The sequence below is a fragment of the Lissotriton vulgaris genome, chromosome 11, assembly GCF_964263255.1.
Source record: "Lissotriton vulgaris chromosome 11, aLisVul1.2, whole genome shotgun sequence".
Lineage (NCBI taxonomy): Eukaryota > Metazoa > Chordata > Amphibia > Caudata > Salamandridae > Lissotriton > Lissotriton vulgaris.
This window is the reverse complement of record NC_141699.1, coordinates 25,811,831-25,830,186: the sequence shown is the minus strand read 5'-3', so window position 1 is coordinate 25,830,186 and position 18,356 is coordinate 25,811,831. Positions and strand designations below refer to the sequence as shown.

Genomic DNA, 18,356 nt, shown 5'->3' with positions numbered 1-18,356 from the left:
ACTATTTAATAAAAATTCTATTCGGACAGATGAAAAAATAGTCTGCCCTTTACTTCATTAATAGTAGGAGTGTAGGCTAGTACGGAGCCAGGTGTTCATGATGTATTCTGACATTTGGAAAGTAGGCATTTTTTTTTCCAACCACTGCAACTGCAAGTTTCCTGGTCACATGACTAGGTGTAGCTGGCAGGTGGTTTTTGTGTATTGCTCCCAGACAGTAAGACAAAGAGAACAAGCATTGGAAATGCAATAGGTCTCGCATTAGGAAAGTTTGAGCTATTGGTATTGTAAATGACACTTTTTTTTATTTATGTGTTGGTTTTGAAAGTAGCAAAATTAATAGCGTTGTCAGTTACAATGTCAATAGTTTTAACTTTTGCAAATGTGACACCTATAGCATTTGTAATGCAATGTGTGTTGTATTTACGTGACTTAGATGTATTGATATTACAAATAACAATGGCTTTTAATTTTGTAAATAATTAATACTTAAATAAAAGTTATTGTAATTTATAATGGCAATAGCTTAAACGTTTGTAAATAACTTTTATGAAGATTATGTTCAGTGTATTTTATTGTGACGACAATCCAAGAACATTGCATTTGCACCTACACACACAGAGCCACACACATGTAGATGTGGTGGTGGTGGATCTGGGGGATATGGTGGTGGTGGATGTGGTGGTGGTGGTGGATGTGGTGGTGGATGTGGTGGTGGTGGTGGTGGATGTGGTGGTGATGGTGGTGGATGTGGGGGTGGATGTGGTGGTGGATGTGGGGGTGGTGGTGGATGTGGTGGTGGTGGTGGAGGTGGTGGTGGTGGTGGATGTGGTGGTGGTGGTGGAGGTGGTTGATGTGGTGTTGATGTGGTGGTGGTGGATGTGGTGGTTGTGGATGTGGTGAAAGTGGTGGTGGATGTGGTGGTGGAAGTGATGGTGGTGGGTGTGGTGGATGCGGTGGTGGATGCGGTGGTGGATGTGGTGGTGGTGGATGCGGTGGTGGATGAGGTGGTGGTGGATGTGGTAATGGATGTGGTGGTGGTGGTGGATGTGGTGGTGGTGGATGTGGTTGTGGTGGATGTGGTGGTGGTGGTGGATGTGGTGGTGGTGGTGGATGCAGTGGTGGTGGATGCGGTGGAAGTGGTGTATGTGGTGGTGGATGTGGTGGTGGATGTCATGGTGGATGTGAAGGTGATGGATGTGATGGTGGATGTGGTGGTGGATGTGGTGGTGGATGTGGTGGTGATGGTGGATGTGGTGGTGGTGTTGTGGTGGATGTGGTGGTGGTGGATGTGGTGGTTGTGGATGTGGTGGTTGTGGTGGATGAGGTGGTGGATGAGGTGGTGGATGTGGTGGTGGTGGATTCGGTGGTGGTGGATGCGGTGGTGGTGGATGCGGTGGTGGTGGATGTGGTGGTGGTGGATGCAGTGGAAGTGGTGGATGTGGTGGTGGATGCGGTGGATGTGGTGGTGGTGGTGGATGTGGTGGTGGTGGATGCAGTGGTGAAGTGGTGGTGGATGTGGTGGTGGTGGATGTGGTGGTGGATGTGGTGGTGGATGTGGTGGTGGTGGATGTGGTGGTGGATGTGGCGGTGGATGTGATGGTGGATGTGATGGTGGATGTGATGGTGGATGTGATGGTGGATGTGGTGGTGGTGGTGGATTTGATGGTGGATGTGATGGTGGATGTGGTGGTGATGGTGGATGTGGTGGTGGATGTGGTGGTGGTGGATGTGGTGGATGCGGCGGTGGTGGTGGATGCGGTGGTGGTGGTAGTGGTGGATGGGGTGGTGGTTGTAGTGGATGTGGTGGTGGGTGTGGTGGTGGTGGGTGTGGTGGTGGTGGTGGTGGATGCGGTGGTGGTGAATGCGGTGGTGGTGGATGTGTTGGTGGTGGATGTGGTGGTGGTAGTGGTGGTGGTGGCTGTGGCGGTGGATGTCATGGTGGATGTGGAGGTGATGGTGGATGTGTTGGTGGATGTGGTGGTGGATGTGATGGTGGATGTGGTGTTGATGGTGGATGTGGTGGTGGATGCGGTGGTGGTGGATGGGGTGGTGGTTGTAGTGGATGCGGTGGTGGATGTAGTGGTGGTGGTGGATGTGGTGGTGGTGGATGCGGTGGTGGTGGATGCGGTGGCGGTGGATGCGGTGGTGGCTGTGGCGGTGGATGTCATGGTGGATGTGGAGGTGATGGTGGATGTGTTGGTGGATGTGGTGGTTGTGGTGGATGTGGTGGTGGTGGTGGATGCGGTGGTGGTGGATGCGGTGGAAGTGGTGTATGTGGTGGTGGATGTCATGGTGGATGTGAAGGTGATGGATGTGATGGTGGATGTGGTGGTGGATGTGGTGGTGGATGTGGTGGTGATGGTGGATGTGGTGGTGTTGTGGTGGATGTGGTGGTGGTGGATGTGGTGGTTGTGGATGTGGTGGTTGTGGTGGATGCGTTGGTGGATGAGGTGGTGGATGAGGTGGTGGTGGATTCGGTGGTGGTGGATGCGGTGGTGGTGGATGCGGTGGTGGTGGATGTGGTGGTGGTGGATGCAGTGGAAGTGGTGGATGTGGTGGTGGATGTGGTGGTGGATGTGGGGGTGGTGGTGGATGTGGTGGTGGTGGTGGAGGTGGTGGTGGTGATGGTGGTGGAGGTGGTGGTGGTGGTGGAGGTGGTGGTAGTGGTGGATGTGGTGGTGGTGGTGGAGGTGGTTGATGTGGTGGTGGTGGATGTGGTGGTTGTGGATGTGGTGAAAGTGGTGGTGGATGTAGTGGTGGAAGTGATGGTGGTGGGTGTGGTGGATGCGGTGGTGGATGCGGTGGTGGATGTGGTGGTGGTGGATGCGGTGGTGGATGAGGTGGTGGTGGATGCGGTAATGGATGTGGTGGTGGTGGTGGATGTGGTGGTGGTGGATGTGGTGGTGGTGGATGTGGTTGTGGTGGATGTGGTGGTGGTGGTGGATGTGGTGGTGGTGGTGGATGCGGTGGTGGTGGATGCGGTGGAAGTGGTGTATGTGGTGGTGGATGTGGTGGTGGATGTCATGGTGGATGTGAAGGTGATGGATGTGATGGTGGATGTGGTGGTGGATGTGGTGGTGGATGTGGTGGTGATGGTGGATGTGGTGGTGTTGTGGTGGATGTGGTGGTGGTGGATGTGGTGGTTGTGGATGTGGTGGTTGTGGTGGATGCATTGGTGGATGAGGTGGTGGATGAGGTGGTGGATGTGGTGGTGGTGGATTCGGTGGTGGTGGATTCGGTGGTGGTGGATTCGGTGGTGGTGGATGCGGTGGTGGTGGATGCGGTGGTGGTGGATGTGGTGGTGGTGGATGCAGTGGAAGTGGTGGATGTGGTGGTGGATGCGGTGGATGTGGTGGTGGTGGTGGATGTGGTGGTGGTGGATGCGGTGGTGAAGTGGTGGTGGATGTGGTGGTGGTGGATGTGGTGGTGGATGTGGTGGTGGATGTGGCGGTGGATGTGATGGTGGATGTGATGGTGGATGTGATGGTGGATGTGGTGGTGGTGGTGGATTTGATGGTGGATGTGATGGTGGATGTGGTGGTGATGGTGGATGTGGTGGTGGATGTGGTGGTGGTGGATGTGGTGGATGCGGCGGTGGTGGTGGATGCGGTGGTGGTGGTAGTGGTGGATGGGGTGGTGGTTGTAGTGGATGTGGTGGTGGGTGTGGTGGTGGTGGTGGTGGATGCGGTGGTGGTGGTGGATGCGGTGGTGGTGGATGTGTTGGTGGTGGATGTGGTGGTGGTAGTGGTGGTGATGGCTGTGGCGGTGGATGTCATGGTGGATGTGGAGGTGATGGTGGATGTGTTGGTGGATGTGGTGGTGGATGTGATGGTGGATGTGGTGTTGATGGTGGATGTGGTGGTGGATGCGGTGGTGGTGGATGGGGTGGTGGTTGTAGTGGATGCGGTGGTGGATGTAGTGGTGGTGGTGGATGTGGTGGTGGTGGATGCGGTGGTGGTGGATGCGGTGGCGGTGGATGCGGTGGTGGCTGTGGCGGTGGATGTCATGGTGGATGTGGAGGTGATGGTGGATGTGTTGGTGGATGTGGTGGTTGTGGTGGATGTGGTGGTGGTGGTGGATGTGATGGTGGATGTGGTGTTGATGGTGGATGTGGTGGTGGTGGATGCGGTGGTGGTGGTAGTGGTGGATGGGGTGGTGGTTGTAGTGGATGTGGTGGTGGATGTAGTGGTGGTGGGTGTGGTGGTGGATGCGGTGGTGGTGGATGCGGTGGTGGTGGATGCGGTGGTGGTGGATGTGGTGGTGGATGTGTTGGTGGATGCATTGGTGGATGAGGTGGTGGATGAGGTGGTGGATGTGGTGGTGGATGTGGTGGTGGATGTGGTGGTGGATGTGGTGGTGGATGTGGTGGTGGTGGATGCAGTGGTGGATGTGGTGGTGGTGGATGTGGTGGTGGTGGATGTGGTGGATGTGGTGGTGGTGGATGTGGTGGATGTGGTGGTGGATGTGGTGGTGGATGCGGTGGATGTCGTGGTGGATGTGGTGGATGTGGTGGTGGATGTGGCGGTGGATGTGATGGTGGATGTGGTGGTGGATGTGGTGGTGGATTTGATGGTGGATGTGATGGTGGATGTGGTGGTGATGGTGGATGTGGTGGTGGATGTGGTGGTGGATGCGGTGGATGTGGTGGTGGTGGATGTGGTGGATGCGGCGGTGGTGGTGGATGCGGTGGTGGTGGTAGTGGTGGATGGGGTGGTGGTTGTAGTGGATGTGGTGGTGGATGTAGTGGTGGTGGGTGTGGTGGTGGTGGTGGGTGTGGTGGTGGTGGTGGTGGATGCGGTGGTGGTGGATGTGGTGGTGGTGGATGGGTGGTGGATGTCATGGTGGATGTGGAGGTGATGGTGGATGCGTTGGTGGATGTGGTGGTGGATGTGGTGGTGGTGGTGGATGTGGTGGTGGATGCGGTGGTGGTGGATGCGGTGATGGTGGATGCGGTGGTGGTGGTGGATGCGGTGGTGGTGGTGGGTGCGGTGGTGGTGGTGGTGGATGCGGTGGTGGTAGTGGTGGATGCGGTGGTGGTGGATGTGGTGGTGGTGGATGTGGTGGTGGTGGATGTGTTGGTGGATGTGGCTGTGGATGTCATGGTGGATGTGGATGTGGTGGTGGATGTGGTGGTGGATGTGGATGCGGTGGTGGTGGATGCAGTGGATGTGGTGATGGTGGATGCGGTGGTGGTGGTGGATGCGGCGTTCCAACCCGTCACACAGCTAGTACTTGTGGTTTAGAACAACAGACATATGAACTTCGATTATTTCAAAAGCCAATTTCCAACATGAAAATATTACCTTGTCTGACACCGACTCTTCTCACTGTGGTAAGTGTAATGCCGATAGTTAAGCAGCGCGCAGGCTCCTGTGATTATTGTTGAGCCCGTTTGGCCCACACCTTATCAATAAAATACACCGAGAGTGTCGTGGCTGACCAACTGCCCGACACAACAGTAAGGGCACATAGTTAACTGAATATCCTAAAGTGAATATGATTATCATCAGCGTAAATATGTTAGCCCAGATTGAAGCTATTGATCATGTTTAAGACTGGTATAATGTAGGCATTTAAGAGAGTGATAAGAAATCATACAATGGCTGTACATATCTCCAAAATGACAAAGACAGAGAAAAACATATAATGAAAAAACAATGCAATCATACACTGGGCTAAAAATGAACATATAAGCAACATGACATACAATGTGCAAGAAACACAAAAAAATGTGCTGACGCGCGTTTGGAAAGTACCATTGTGTCATTTTGGAGACATGTACAGCCATTGTATGATTTCCTATCATGTGTTTTTGGGGCTCCTTTACTATAGGTTTGCAAATAGAGGGAGGTAGCATCTCCAGGACAGTCGGCAAAACAGTTATTCCATTTTTGTTTTTCAACTGATGTCAGTAGATAAATCTGAATTAATGCACGTATCACCCCTTACATCAAAGGGACTCTGTGCCCACACACACAGTTGTAACATGTCTTAAGATTTAAAGGTATATTTTTCTGTTTCCAATGTTTCCCCAGGCACTGCTGATGAAGCAAAGAGACAGTGAAATGGAACTGAAGGAGGAAGTTGTGTGGGGGGGTGGGGTTGGGGGCGAGTGCGATGGATGCTAATTAGTGCTGACATTGAGGTGTGAGCCTCTCCTAAGACCTTACAATAACATTAGCACAAAAATATAATATATTCTTTTGAGTTTTAAATAGCGCTAGCTAGACCCGAAGGTATCAGAGCGCTTTACATGTTATGCCATGACGTTTACAAGAGCACATGAGGGGATGCATAAGAGTCCTAGTTGAACAATACAGCATTAAGTGGCCATAAAGTCGCACAAGTATAACACAAGGATGCATAGGAGAATAATGAAAATGAGCCTCATTTTTGTGAAACTTCGAAAAGAAGGTACTTTTTTACATTGCTGTCTTTCATTAATATTATTGTTGTGAGTTCGATATCCCGCCAGCTGGACCCGAAGGCAACAGAGCGCCACACATGTCACATGACAACGTGCACCAGAGGCCCTCAAGGGGATCCACAAGATTCACAGTGGAGCAATACGGCATCAAGTGGCCGCAAAGACACACAAGTACAACACAAGGATGCGCCGGGTAATGATCCGTTCACCATCAAACCAGGCATCATCTGTTTACCCTCACGGTGTTCATGTGTATTAGTGCACCCTAACAAGAAGCAATAGGTCACCATCCTTGCACTAGTCATGCACAATATTGCAAAACACCTGCACTCTCACAGTACAGGCGTATTGCTTCGAAGTCTATAATCACAGTAAAAGCTTGCAGCCTTAGTGCATAAGGGAGTACTATCACTGAGCAGAGGAGAAACACGGCCGTCAAAGTGAAAGAACGGCCGGCTGAGGGACTTGCTGTGGGGAGGGGGGATGAGAAATGCGACACGGCGGGCAGGGGAGGGGGCGGAGCGGGGAGAGCGGCATGAGGGTGTGAAGCAGCAGGGGAGGAGTGCTGCTGGCGATTGACTGGCGATTTGATGATGTGCACGCGCATTTTAGGTCAATGCGCTTGCGCATTGACCTAAAAGCGCTCGGGCACAGCATTAAATCGCCAGTCAATCGCCAGTCTAGGTAAAGCTTATTTAAGCCCCTATAGAGTTTCGCCAGCTATGCGCATGCGCACAGCAGGCAAGCCCTAAAAATGGAGTTGGCTGGATGGGCCATCTCTGACTTGATGAGGGGGAGGAGCCGTCACCTACAATATTTGCTTCACAAAGGCTCTGCCTGAACAAACTCACAAAGAGAGTGGCACCAGTCTATTGTGACCCAGACTATTAGGGGTCGGACGGCAGGAAATTCCAAACACCTCTGGGAGTGGAAACCTCCAGAACCTTCGTCCTACTTCAAAGTGGGCACCAGGTATAAATATTGGGCCATCAGACCCAACTCTTCAGTACATCTCTGGCTCCGTGGTGGAAGACTCGGAAGGACTGCTCTGCAAGAAGGACTTGACCTGCATCTTAAATATTGGAACCACCAGTGTGACTCCAAGGGCTAAATGGCTGGCCTCCTGATCAGAAGCATCAAGAACACAACAGGCTCCAACCACCTTGACCCAGCACCTGAACTCAGTCTGCTGAGGTTCGTGTTCCCCAAGTGATGCCCCTCCAGTCCTACACCCTTAGAAGTGGGCCTGAATGTGTTCTGCCAGCTGTGGTCCTGTGGGCAGAACCGATATAGTCCCCTTTAACACCATGGCTGCTCGAGATATTCTTCCCCTGTGCTGGACCACAATAGAAACGGGCGTGGTCATGACGAGCTCAGCTCGTCATGAGCACACGAAAACTGTGCCTCATGATGAGCTGAGCTCATCATGAGCACCGAAGGGGTTAAGCTCGGCTTTGAAACAACCACTGTACGACACATCCTCAACGCAAGCCTTCATATTGCTAGCCCGCCATCGACGGCATCCTCCACGAGGACGCAGGACTTTGCATCTCAGCCTCGTAGTTTCCTTGGAACAACCAGCACGCTACACATCTTTCATGCAGGACTTCCCATTGCAAGCCCCCTCCATTGACGGCATCCTCGATGATGCAACACCTCACATAGCAGCCTCACAGCTCCCCAGAACTTCAATTGCAAAATGCATCCTCGACAAGGGATCTCACAACGCTCCACAACCAGGATTTAAGGTACTCTTCTTCAGTGGGCCTAACTTAGCCCCTGTATCCAGCCCGTGCTCCATCACGATGGGCCTGAACTTGTGACTTTGACCCGGACCAGCGTGACCAGATAACCACAGTTGGCGCTTTGTGCTTTTAATCGGCATAAAAACGTTTCCCATTCCCTGTAAGTCAAGCCACTACCACAGAGGGCAGTGCTTATCCCTTTGTGCTACCAGAGGGTTACGCACCGAGTAATTTGCAGTTTGCTTGTGTTTCACCCTGAGAGAGACTGAGGTTCCTGCTTGAGAAGGGCTCCACCCCTCTCAACCAGTAACTCAATTTCCATTAATCTTTTAAATGTAGTTTGTATGGACTGAGACAGTTTAATAAACTTGTTTTATAAGAATTATAAATTCATGTTGTTTACTGTTGCATTTTTTCCTTACATAAAATGTGATAGGATTTTAGGATTTAATTGAAACGCCATCATTTGTTGTTTATTTTTATCTATTTTGGATTTAAGTGAAACTCAACCATTTGTTGTTTATTTCTATCCATTTATGTAAACTCTTTGAACCAGTGCTAAAGTGGTACTACATTTCTATCCTCAGAATGATCATTTAATGAATAAAATAATGTTCTATATGTTGCTTCAATTAGTACAGGCAGGAGGCTCTGTTGTTCAATTTTCTTAATGCCCAGATGGATTCAGCTGTTGACAGCGTCTAGCCTGAAGGGTGACTTGGAACCTTGGTCACTGCACCCCCAACCCTTGTTGCTATCACCTTCAGCTTCAATAGTTTATTTTTACTTCTTTCACAGGATCACAGCGAAATACTGGCCTCTTGGCAAGGGGTGAACTGCTTTATGCACAGTTTAATCTCCCGGTGAGAGGGTATCAAGTTATAGAGAGGAAGGTACACCCCCCTTGAAAGTACCCACTGGGTTGTTGCTAGTGCTGGAAGTAAGTCTAGGCCAGAACAGGTCATTTTCAAATAAGGTACGGTCTAAGCATGGGCGGAAAATCCGTTCCGCTCGCGGATTTTGCGGATTTTCGGTAAATTCGCAATCCGCGAATTTACCGAAAATCCGCAAATTTGCACGCAGCGGATTTTTTTTTCTTGGTGATACAATTTTGCGGCGTGCGGTGTAAGTTCGCAATTGCGAACATGTAGGTGCGGCGGGCAGAAACAATCTTGCACTCGCGAAATTACAAAAATTGCAATTCTGCACAAGAAATCTACTAGCAAGCAGCATAGACCTTCTGAAAATGATGATTTTTATCAGAATAACTCCTCAGGTTGACATTTGCCTGCACTTTTTTGGATTTGAGGCCTTTTGATTTTCTTTGGATAACTTTTGGATTAGAATTCAACTTTCTCATATAAGCTTGTTTGGGGCATTACAGTTGCTGTAATGCTGTTCTGCAGAAAAACGAGTTTTGCAATAGTGAAAGCATTCAGCAGGTTCAAAAGTTCAAACTCATCATTAGTAACCATTCCCTGTAGTGCTTCCTGACAAGGGCCCCTCCGGAGTTCAGTTGCTAGTTGCAACAATTGTATGACCCTGCTCTGACCCGCACAGCAGGCTCATAGAATAGCTACAAGTAGGCCACAAAGGTCCTGGAAAAAAAAATTGCACTGCAACAGAAAGCAAATTACAGATAAGGAAGCAGGTGCCAGACTGGAATTTTAAAACAGTGACACATTAATAAATCCACCCCAAATTAATTCATGTCAGTTGAAGCAGGCAGGTGTGCTTGCTTTTTCCCCCCATAATCTACAGTGATGATGAACCAGAGGGTGGCATTGATGTACCAGAGGGTGGCAAGGGTGAAACAGAGGGTGGCAGGGGTGAAACAGAGGGTGCTGGGAACCTGTGATGATGAACCAGACGTAGAAACAACATAATCGTGACCGTTGCGAGCCGACATGTAAGTTCGCAATTGCGAACTGGTACAAAACCCTCGCGAACTGGCAGAAATCCTTGCGAACTGGCAGAAATCCTTGCGAACACAAAAAAAATCCGCAAATTTGCGAGAATTCGCGGATTTTGAGGATTGCGAGTTCGCAAATTCGCAAAATTCGCGAACGCCAGATTTGCAAAATTCACCTATGCTTAGTACGGTCCATGCCACAGACGCATCAGTGGCACGCCAAGCGGACACCCAAAGGAAGCCAGCGTTCTTCTTAAGGATGCCAGACATGTTGTGCCCACATCCCGACTCATACTTTCCAGATTACTGGATGTTGTGACCACATTTCTTAGGAATACCAACACCACATCATGAAGAATTCAATGTTTGTGTCGACCAAACCTTTAAATGAGCGCCCGCCCCCACCATTGCTTAAGAATACAGGAAACCCAGCTGTCCACCAGCCAGTTCATGCCCAGGGCGGTGACATCACAAGCGGGATTCTTTATTTTGGAAAGATAATCTTGGTTAGCACCCTACCCAAGTATTACAGTGGCAAACTATTTAAAATACAGAATCTCCTTTAGGTCCTGAAAATCTCAAGTGCAGCTCTTTCTTCATACAGGGTCTTAGGTTCCCAACCCCTCTGAGTGTGCACTTTGTCCATGCAGGAGCACCCCATAAGCCGCACCAGCGACGTGTCAGGGGTCCCTGATAAACACAGCCCGTCCATCTCTTCCAAGAACATCACAGATCCCAGCTACGTAGTAGTAGTAGTAGTAGTAGGTGTACTTATAGAGCGCAGTCCTGTCACCCAAAGGGCATCCTGGCGTAAACTCATCGCTCCATGTTGGAGAAGTCTCAGTGCCAGTGGTGGTTCCTGTGTCTCTTTGGGTCCAACCTTGACCCTGCTTGCAGAGGCTGTGAACTGCAGAGGGCTAGAGAAACCTCTTCCTCCGGCACCACGACAGCTCGCGGGAGTCGCAGAACTGTTCAGGTAGCAGAGCGGGGTCAGGATCGGGATCTTTGAAGACTGTTTGAGAACTTTAACAATTGTTACCACCTGCCACAATATATCAACTCTCCAGTTTTAACAACTTTTTATACACTTTTCCCACATTCTATTCTATATATAACTATTGTTTATGTATTTGTGTATGTCTATAATGTCTATATTGTTTTGGACAAAGTGCTTACCGCTCGTAACTCATGGTAAATACATTAGAAAATATGTACATGCACCTGTATGTAAATGTTTTGAACTTTTGCTTTCTTTGTCTGAATTTTTAGATAAACCCCAATAAAGAAGAATTGACATGTTTTAAATAGTTGTTGATTGATTGCACTGAGCTTGGGTTAACCCCACATCATGTTAAATAAATCAATGTAATGCCACTGGTATTAACTGCCTAGGAAAGTGTTTCTCTTTGACTACAAGACCACCCCTCCTCTCTGCACTCCTGAGAGGTGGCTAGTACACCACAATATGGTTGGACCATCCGAAAATGGGAACGCCTCCTCAAGGATACGTATATCCATAAGGCGTTACGTATGTGTGTTGTTAAGAGACTTTTTGAATAAACAACTTTTTTCTGATACCTTCAGGGAGGGATATAATATACATTTGTGCCCTGATGAAAGCCATGGACCCATAGGGCTGGTCACTGGCTGAAACATGTTGGCAGATATAGGATCATAGGGCCATAATATCTTGGGAATACCCTATCCTTTCATTTTAATAACTACCCTCCCTCCATATTAAAGGGATATCTGGAGTGGATGGTGTTTTTTTAATCTTTAACCCCTGTCCATTTCTCTTAAGAGCTCCCTGGGACACAATTGAGCCCACCCTGGCCTTTGGGAGCCACGGTGACCCGATGCTGAAGCATGGCACTACTAGAGTGTGCGAGGGTAATTTACCAAAGAGCTTGTGCTCCCAATGGTGGTAGTAGCATGTCCTCACTCCTCATTTTGAGAACTGTGCCTATTCATTATTGTTTATATATTTTTTTGTTGGGTTGGATACTTTTGGTTGTGGTGCCTTCGTTTTTAGGTCTGGTGTGGCAGCACAGCTGTTGTCAGACCTTATGTGAGCAACAGAAAAAGAGCTTGCAGAAGTACTATGAGAGAGGGGCCCAGGCTCCGCCCACATGTTGGTTTGCCTCCTGAGTAGGACATTTGATTGGGTGGACGTGCTGTGCTTCCACTGAAAAAGAGTGCCTGTACTGAAATGTGTGCCTTGTGGGAAAGCTTATGTTGAATGCAGCAAGGCTGAGTTGGTTATGGTGGCAAGCTAATAATCAAGACTACAGGCCTGATCTGTTTATTCTGAAAACTTACACCAAAGGCCGTCGGCCTGACATGCTTATTGTGAAAAGCATATGTTAAAGTCAATCAACATTTTTGGGTGGGGTGCTATTACTCTGTATTAATGCTTGCAGTGAGGCATTTTGTGATAAAAACATTCACAGATTATTGTAGTACAGAAGGGATTTGCTGTTGGTTACCCCTCTAACAAACTGGGCATAGACGATCGGCTCAGTAACAATCCTTCTTAGGTCCTGTTTGGAAATATAGGGTCGTCTTTAGGGTTTGGTGAATGGAATACTCAGCACAAACATTGGAGATTTCTCAACTGTTGCATTACAGGAGCATCATAGCCTACGGAAGCTGCAAAAATGTCCTTTCACATCTTCACAGAATCAATGACTGGGACATGAGAAAATTCCAAAAGCGACCCGTGGCACGGCAAACTGTCCAGTTCTGACCACAGACGCATCAGCCACCCTTGACTCTAACTGAAGTCATCAAAGGATTTACCAAGGGCTATACATTGAAAAAAAAGAGCAGCCAATCCTGCTAACCCTTGCATCGCTCAAAGAACTCACCTGGGGTCCTTCCCCATACACAATAACAGTCAACACCCCATGTGATTGTGAGGAAAGTGTCCAGCGTCCTCATTGACACCCTCAAGACACCGCCGCGGCAAAAGCAGTCAGCGCGCCCTGTGAGGGCCTGGGTAGGGGCAGTCTTTGTTCCTAGTCCCTCATGAAATCCCTCTGTCCCTGGCACTGCCACAATAACACAACTCAACATCTGATTGGTGCAAATAAACACCTTAGCTGTTGTCTTTCAAGCAAAGGCTCATGTATGTGTCCCTCTGACAAGCACAAGAGAAGCCGACAAAGCGGCCAACACAAGACGTGGCTCACCTTGTTGGATGAGAAGATGTTCTTGGGAGCTCCGGGGGAAATAAAGGACAGCTGCCGCTGAAGCCAGAGAAGCTCCTTTTGTGACTCTTTCAGCAGTTGCTCAACGTCACTCGGCCTCTGCCCCGTCAGCCCTTCCTGTGGAACAAAATGTGTCGTCATCAATGGTGGACATTCGAAGGCAACACAAGAGTCTCATGCAAGTTTCATTACCACTGACCAGAAACTTCACGCCCAGGGCCTTGAACAACGCCATACTATTCATGCACTCTCATTGGTCAGAACCAAGGATTCTGTGCCCGATCCTCTATTCTATGAGCTCGTTAGTGGGTCCTGAGGGTCCCACACCATCAGTATCCATCAGAACTGTTTGTGGGTCTGGGGAGGGTTCTGTATGAGGAAGAGGTACAACCAACGGGGGCAGACCACTGATTCTCTTCCTTCACTGGGTTCTCCACATGTTCAGAAACCGTCTCCTGTAGTGTTGCAGTCTTCACAGTCACAATGCCCAAAGGCCAAATCAAAATGCTTCAAAAGTGGCTTCAAACCAATTGGTCTCTGTCTGTTGCAACGAGAATCCTTAGTTAATTGGACAAGACATTGCAACATGCAAATCTGCTCCTGATTGTGGGCTCCATGCATTTGCCATTGGGATAAATAAAGGCCCTATTCAAATGTAAGTGGGGCTCCAAAGATGAAAATGTGGGGGCCCCACCACATACAATGATATAATAGAACTGGGGCCCAACACAATTGCAAACATTTGGACTACATATTACTCTCCTCCCAATGACGGGAAGATTGACTTGGCACTGTGCCCTATTAAAAGTGAGAATTCCAAATAATCTGCAAGTCTGGGGATGCACAATGGTGCTGCTCCCCATAAACTGCTGCACGATCCTACAAACTAGGTTTATCTTTCATCGGGACATGTCCATGTAAATGTAGTATACTTGTAAAGTGCACAGCTGCCCCAGCAACGGGGCGTCCCGGCGCTGTATAACGCTGTGGAACCCTTCCTGGCTCTCCCTGTGAGATGCCCCTCTTGGGCACCCCCAAGGTGAAGCCAGGCATCCCAGTCTTGTTGGGGCCATTGTGGAGATTAAGCAAGCTATTGCCCAGAGTTGCTGAGTGGGACCCATGATTAGAATAGGCGCAGAGGCAAGAATTATCGAGTCCGCGGACATTGAGCCCAAGACCCTGCCACGTCGGGAATTGATCCCTGGTCCCGGGCCTGATCTCTGCTTCAGAGTCTGCCGCTTCTAACCAGTGAGCCACACTTCTCCACAACCAGTGAGCCACACTTCTCCACAACCAGTGAGCCACACTTCTCCATGTGTTTTCCATGTGTGTAAATATCCTGTGTCTGTAGGTTATTAAACAAACCATTACTCTTATCCAACTATCAGCCTGATGTACATAAACCTCCGGCCGTCGCAAACGCTGCAATTTACAAAATCACATGATGCTTCACCCCAAACAAATGATATCTCGATATACAAATACTTTGTGACTCATTTCAAAAAGCAAATAGGAGGGGGCGTGCCCTAGTTTCCCTTAGGTGAAAGGTAGACAAAGGGTAAGTGGGTGCTCTCTGGAGTTCGAGGAATGATTCCCTCTTAACTATAAATTGCATCCAGGGCTGCGAGCTACAATCTTCCTTAGGGAAACCATAGGACGAGAGCACCCATTACAATCAGCCTCTAAGGACTTTGGGGCCACAGACCCCGAAGTAGGGAAAGGCGTAGGAGGTGGACGCCACCCACTGTGAGAGGACCAGAGACCCTGGGGTTACCTGCAGTGACAGGAGAGAAAGCCAAGACCTTACTGGTAAGGCCAATTCTAGGCTGTAGATGCTGTCTCTGCTGTCACAGATGAGGCAACAGCAGGGCTGGAATGGCCAGACTGGGCATCGGGCAATTGCCCGGGAGGCTGGAAAAGTGGGGGTTGGTTTTGTAGCAGTGGGGGCTGGTTTTGTTATTGGTGGCTGGTTTGGCAGTGGTGCTGCAATATCAGCCCCCAGCAGCAAAAGTAGCAGGTATGGATTTCCAGCCTCAGGGGGCCAGGCAGTTCTTCTTCAGGGGTGGTTTGAGAATATTGCCAGGGCTGCCTTTAGTTCCCTGTCCGGCCCTGGGCAACACGAGACTTGGGCCATCCGCACACAGGCTACTGGATGGTGCAGAGTGTGCCATTATGTTGGCTGTATGTGCAGAATGGAGGTCTTGACTGCCAGGCCAGTGTTGTTTTAGGGTACAGATCCTGAGGTGAAAGGTCAGTCTCAGTGTGTCAGCCCTGAGATGGTAGGATTGTGGGTGGAAGGCCCTTAGGTCATCTTTGGACCACAGACTGCACGCCGGAGTGCATTTTAGATTCCACTCCTCACACCTAGTGGCTCTCCTTTTTCTTTCCTTGTTCAGCACTAGTTGCTGTTCAGAGGTGCCTGGCTCCATTTGTAACGCCATCTTGGTGGGGAATTATAGGCATTTTATTTACATTTATGGTTTGGATATTCTCATTCTTTATTTCATTACATGTCATTTGCATGTACCCTTGCTTCAAACGGAACCCTTTGATGCATGTTGGAGGTTTTAGACTACAGGTTGCCATTTTCATTGACCTCCACGATTTTTGGCTGATGCAACGTGTCACAGCCTAGTCACATCCCATTTGCATGACGGGCTTTTTAAACCACACAGCTGACACACCCAGCAGTCACTCCAAAGGCAAGCCCGTCTGCACCCGTAAATGTAAATGTAAATTGATACTTGTATAGCGCACTACTCACCCGCAAGGGTCTCAAGGCGCTTGTACGAATACTGCTGTGGAACCCATCCTGGCTTTCCCTGTGAGGCGTCCACTCCTGGGCACCCCCAAGGTGGAGGCCAGGCATCCTTAGCGTTGTGGGGGCCGTTGTGGAGATTAAGCAAGCTATTGCCCAGAGTTGCAGAGTGGGACTCCATGATTGGAATAGGCACCGAGGCGAGAACTATCAGGTCCGTGGAATTTTTTTGAGCCCAAGACCCGCCGAGGCGGGAATTGAACCCTGATCCCGGGCTAGACCTCTGCATCAGGGTCTGCCGCTCTAATCATTGAGCCACACTTCTCCACCCGTCCACGTCCTCCGCCCATCTTGAGCTGACACACCGCACCTCACAGGCACCGAGGCATTCCACGCATCACATTCACACTGGCCGAGCAGCTAGAGAGAAAGAGACAGGATCATTATATTAACAGGATACTACATAGTGCCGCTGGTCGGTTTTGTACCCCTGCTCAAGTTGGAGGCCTCAGTCAAATAGCAGAGTTTGCTGTGACTTACGGCGCCCCCAAACCTGCTTCCATCACCCCAAAGCTGTATCTTTTGTGAATCAAAAGCTCCCCAGGCTCTTTTTTCAACAGTTTAAAGCGGGATCGGTGGTATAGGTGATAGGTGATAGGCTCTAACGGGTATTCTCACTTAGAATTATTCATTATGTACTCAGATATTGGTGACAGTGCTCTAGGGTTAGGGAGAACCACCTGCCTCCCTAAATCTCTGTGGTAAACCAACAGACCAAAGCAAAACTATACCCAAGTACACGTAAATTCAAAGAATTTCAGAGTTTAGTAAAAGCACAACACAAAGTTAAACAATTCAGTAAACTTGTTTCTTTCTTTTTCTCTTTCTTTTTAATCAGTCTTCCTGGTATCAGTTGTTCGGGTTTTCCAAGCCAACACGTGTTTCGTCGCCTCTTGTAATTTAGTACATGCGACTTGTTCATGAATGCGTGTATTCTCAGTAATATGTTTTTTTATGTGGCAATAATTCCAGGCCACATGGTCACGTGGCGTGAGGAGAAAAAATCTCCAATCTCCTTCTTTATTTAGGTCCCCTCCGATAATCGGTATTCCAAATCTCTCCCCTGTCTGTCATGCGCACACGGGCTATCAAACATGAAAACAAGCTTCAGATAATCATCAATGCCCCACACATTGTTGTATATATATATTTACAACAAGGGGTGGTGAGGGACAGAGTCTCTGAATTAAGCAGAATACTCTCACCCAGTCAAGAGATCAGGGCTAGATCCAACACCGTTTTTTAGCTCACTGCACCATCCCAGTTTCAGAACCTGGCTGTATGCAAATTAGTCTGTTCCTGTCCCAGTGCATGATGGGAACAGGGCAAACCAAACTACAAAAGCCAATTCCTACACTGGGAAGGAAACAAGCTACCGGGGACCGGTTTCTGGCATTTCAGCCGTCTTCGGCCCGGCTTGCTTGAATCCTGATGGTGCAATGAGCAAGGGACTCACATCTGAGTATACCCTTCCACGCTGAGGGTGGACAAAAATATTTACAACAAGGGGTGGTGAGGGACAGAGTCTCTGAATTAAGCAGAATACTCTCACCCAGTCAAGAGATCAGGGCTAGATCCAACACCGTTTTTTAGCTCACTGCACCATCCCAGTTTCAGAACCTGGCTGTATGCAAATTAGTCTGTTCCTGTCCCAGTGCATGATGGGAACAGGGCAAACCAAACTACAAAAGCCAATTCCTACACTGGGAAGGAAACAAGCTACCGGGGACCGGTTTCTGGCATTTCAGCCGTCTTCGGCCCGGCTTGCTTGAATCCTGATGGTGCAATGAGCAAGGGACTCACATCTGAGTATACCCTTCCACGCTGAGGGTGGACAAAAATATTTACAACAAGGGGTGGTGAGGGACAGAGTCTCTGAATTAAGCAGAATACTCTCACCCAGTCAAGAGATCAGGGCTAGATCCAACACCGTTTTTTAGCTCACTGCACCATCCCAGTTTCAGAACCTGGCTGTATGCAAATTAGTCTGTTCCTGTCCCAGTGCATGATGGGAACAGGGCAAACCAAACTACAAAAGCCAATTCTTACACTGGGAAGGAAACAAGCTACCGGGGACCGGTTTCTGGCATTTCAGCCGTCTTCGGCCCGGCTTGCTTGAATCCTGATGGTGCAATGAGCAAAGGACTCACATCTGAGTATACCCTTCCACGCTTAGGGTGGACAAAAATATTTACAACAAGGGGTGGTGAGGGACAGAGTCTCTGAATTAAGCAGAATACTC

The 18,356-nt window shown here is 49.2% G+C and overlaps 1 protein-coding gene across 7 annotated transcripts in view; it reads right to left on the bottom strand.

Annotated features, from left to right (window-relative positions):
• RIMBP2 (RIMS binding protein 2) overlaps nucleotides 1-18,356 on the bottom strand; it is a 1,349,166-nt gene that overhangs the window by 1,292,567 nt on the left and 38,243 nt on the right. For all 7 annotated transcript variants that reach the window (XM_086942673.1, XM_086942667.1, XM_086942669.1 and 4 more), the window contains exon 2: nucleotides 13,279-13,413. In XM_086942673.1, the coding sequence (XP_086798799.1) occupies nucleotides 13,279-13,413 (135 nt within the window). The remainder of the gene's footprint in view (nucleotides 1-13,278; nucleotides 13,414-18,356) is intronic.